Raw genomic sequence first — 3,422 nt, 5'->3', positions numbered from 1 at the left:
CGCGGGCGAGAACGGCTGTGGAGAAAAATTGCTGAGGTTGTACGTGCACCCTAAACCTCAATTTAGAACAGGAATTAAATCGCAGAATCCAAGATTGAGAAATGTCTGGAGCCCCATCCGGCCCAGCCCAGAGTTGGAGGTTAGAGTCCTGCAGTCTTCACAGCTCTGGAATCAAAAAAGGCTCAAGACTGAGGCAGTGAAGACACTAGGCTAGGATCAGCCTGGAGGAATCGCCAGCCTCCCATCCTCCTCCAGAAGCGCACCTACACCTGAGCACCTACAATAAAACCCCATCTGCTTGTGGCTATTTATCCCAGAAAACAGGAGACAGAGAAGGGGCTGTGAGAGGCTTGCTTAGTTCCAAGAATTCAGTGTCTGCTCTACCTCTTCTTTCTCTTTGGCCCTAAAGAAGACCTTTCTAGGCTCCCAGGGAGACACTGACCTTCACCCAGTTGCACACCTTACACACATGGCCCATGAGTTCTCTGCTATGCCCCGTGGATGGTGCCAGTAAGAAAGAGAGGGCCCTCCTCATTCCTCCACCCAGCTGCACAGGCAGGGTCTCCCTTATCTCTCTTTCGAATACATAAGATGCAATTTCAGGATAGAAAACTCCTGAATAACAAAAACAAGCCAAATCTGGTTTCCCTGCCCACCTATGTCATTTGCAAGTAGATTACAGCCCTCCTCCCAGCCTAAATAGCAAAATAGGGACAGAGTGCTGTCCCTCAAATCTCAACAAAAATCCGTGCTTTGACCATAAAATGTATATATAAAGAGACCACAGAACACCTTCCCAGGAAAGTGAAGTCTCCCACCAAACCTAATCTGGGAAGAGGGCTGCGCTGGCAGCCTAGAGAGAGAAAGGAGAAAAGGAGAGCTAGGAGGTAGCCTGTAAAGACAGAATCTCTGTCCATCAGCCTCCATGCCCGAATCTTCTGGCATTTGCTTCCTGGGCCTCGTCTTGGTTATGGGAACTTACGGAGCCCAATTAAGTCTCTGTCAGGCCTGTTAATATCTAAAACTGTCCGGAAAGAAAGGTGTTCACTGGCATCACCAAACCTAGCGACAAAAGGGTAAGCTGAGCATCTGGCTCCTGGGATGGGCCAGTGCCTGGGGTGACCTGCTGTCTTGTGACAAAAGAATCCAGGCATGGCTGACTGCAGGAACTCAGGTCTGGCTTGAGGTTCATCTCTCTTAACTGCCTATGCAGGAGAAGAAGCCAGTACCCTGCCTTCCCTGGCCCATAAGAAGGAAAGCCGCCAAGAACAAAGACAAAGCCCACTATGGAGCAGGGTGACTAGGAGGTGGGCTGGGAAGGAAAGAAGGCCTTGGTTTAGATTAGTAATTAGCTGAGGGGGCAGAGATGGCTCAGGAAACATGCACATCCCCAGAAAGGCCCCGCTGCCTTGTGTGTCCTAGACTTTGTGAGTGTTGTATGTGTGTGCAGAGGCATGGACATTTATAATAAAATCGTATCCTCACGGCCAACCCCGAGCCTCACGGCCTGACAGCTCAATCACTCTATCCATCAGGCAAGTCAATCAAAGGAGCTTTTCGGAGGTTCAGGGAGCCCGACGTGTCAATAACGGGGCTCTGAGATGGCGGGGGCTGATAGCGCGCATCGATCCGTGCTCGGCCTGCAGCGGCTGGGAGGCTAGAAAACAGCCGGAGTAGAGCTCCATACGGTTATGCCGTGCCCGGCCTCCTGCCGGACCCAGGTGCCCGGAACCCAACCATAGGCCATAGAGCCCCTGCTGGCCTCCTCGAAGCGCCCACTGGCCACTGGGCGCTGCCGGCTGGGGATGCAGACTGGCCTCAGCCTCCTCTGCCAGGGCAGGTCTCGGCCTTGGGTTCTCCAAGCGCAAGATACGCAAGGAAAAAGGGCCAAAGGAAAGTCAAGAAAACGGGGCCTTCGGCTAGCAGAAATCTGCTAACTGGCAGATGTGCGGTACGAAGGAATTAAAGGAGGAAGGGACGGGATGTGCGAGCTGCTGCGGAGAAGCTGCGGAGGAGGCTGGCTCTCAAATCCTCAGCCCCGCTTTCTGGCCTGACCTGATCTGACCTGTTTTTTCTCCTCTCCCACTGTATGTCTGTCAGCTCCAGAGAACCAGGAGCCAGGGGCTCTAGACACTCGCCGTTTCGGCAACTGCCTTTCTCTGGATTCTACCCACCCGGGTCAGATTCTCTTGGCTACTCGGCCTGAGGAAGAGGGACAGCGATCAGACGCTTTTTCTCTCTTCCTGCGTGACCTCAAATCTGTCTCTATGTAAATGAATTCTACGCAGAAACTATCGAGATGGTGTTTGTGTCTGTTAAAACATCAAAGTGAAGATTATTTCTCTAATCAAAGCCTTGCTGGATTTTGGCCTCCGCAAGGCCAGGCTGGCAGGATTGCAGTCCGAAATCATTAGGCCCACCTTCCCGTCGACTCTAAACACCCCTCTCCCAAGAAAGAAAAATCAATGACTAATTGCGTCTTTCCTAAAAATAATAAGAGTAAAAAACAAAGAACACCCGAGAAGCTCAGTGTTCAAAACCGAAGGATGGAGACTCGAGCTTCCGGTGCCATGAGCTGTAGCCTCCCGGGTGGTGGCCACAGAAGCCAGGAGCGCAAAACTGGGTAGACACTTGGTTGTAGCTGGGACCGGGGCTGATAAAGAGGAAGCAGCGTGAGAGAACAGAGAGCCGGAGCCGGGTTTACTCTCCCCAGCACGGCGACTAAGAGCTCTGGGGCATCCGCCGGGCCAGAATGCATGGCGCAGCCCGGGGCTGGGTACTCACCGGAGGACGGACGATCCGAGTAGCGCGTGCAGTAGACCCAGGCGGGCCACACGAGGGGCTGCTGCGAGTCAGTTTTGACAACGGGCCCGCCGTTGGCTGAGCCCATAAGCAAGATGGCTGGGTTGCCGTGCTCCGGGTACTTGGCACCCTGAGCACCTGGGCTCCCCACGCCACCTCCACTGCCGCTGCCGCTGTCCGAAGGCTTGGCCGCTGCTGCTGCTGCTGCTGCCGCCGCTGCCACGGCAGCTGCCGCCGCTGCCGCCGCTGCAGGGTTCCCAGCTTTAGACGCGCCCGCGCCACCAGCGGCGGCTGGCGGGGAGCCGTCGGGTGGGCCACAGTTCGCGTCCGGGGCACACAGGAGCGAGGCGGCGCCTGGAGCCCGCGTGCCCAGCGGGTGGACAGGGTCTCTACCTGCGCCGGTCTGGCCTCTGTCACGCTCGACCCGGCCTCCTCCGGCGCCTCCTCCGGCCGCCGCCGCCACCAGGAGCTGCGGCGGCGGCTGCTCTTTTTTGCAACCGAAGTCCGGCCTCAGGATGTTGTCGATGAAAAAGTTGGTGGTGCGGTGCAGCTGGGCCGCGGGCTGCGGCTGGTGAGCAGGCGCCGCGAGATGCTGCTGCTGCGGCGGCGGCGGCGGCGGC

General features: G+C 56.3%; 1 protein-coding gene across 1 annotated transcript in view; it reads right to left on the bottom strand.

Moving 5' to 3' along the window:
* The window catches only part of EN1 (engrailed homeobox 1), a 5,572-nt gene that overhangs the window by 1,298 nt on the left and 852 nt on the right, over positions 1-3,422 (bottom strand). Inside the window, 1 exon segment of the mRNA XM_039872689.1 lies at positions 2,785-3,422. This exon segment is cut by the window's right edge and continues 38 nt beyond it. Within this exon segment, the coding sequence (XP_039728623.1) occupies positions 2,785-3,422 (638 nt within the window).

The sequence above is a fragment of the Pteropus medius genome, unplaced genomic scaffold (genome assembly GCF_902729225.1).
Source record: "Pteropus medius unplaced genomic scaffold, Ma_sr-lr_union100, whole genome shotgun sequence".
NCBI classification, from domain to species: Eukaryota; Metazoa; Chordata; class Mammalia; order Chiroptera; family Pteropodidae; genus Pteropus; species Pteropus medius.
Note: the sequence above shows the minus strand (reverse complement) of the source record. Positions and strands in the feature narration are given on the sequence as shown.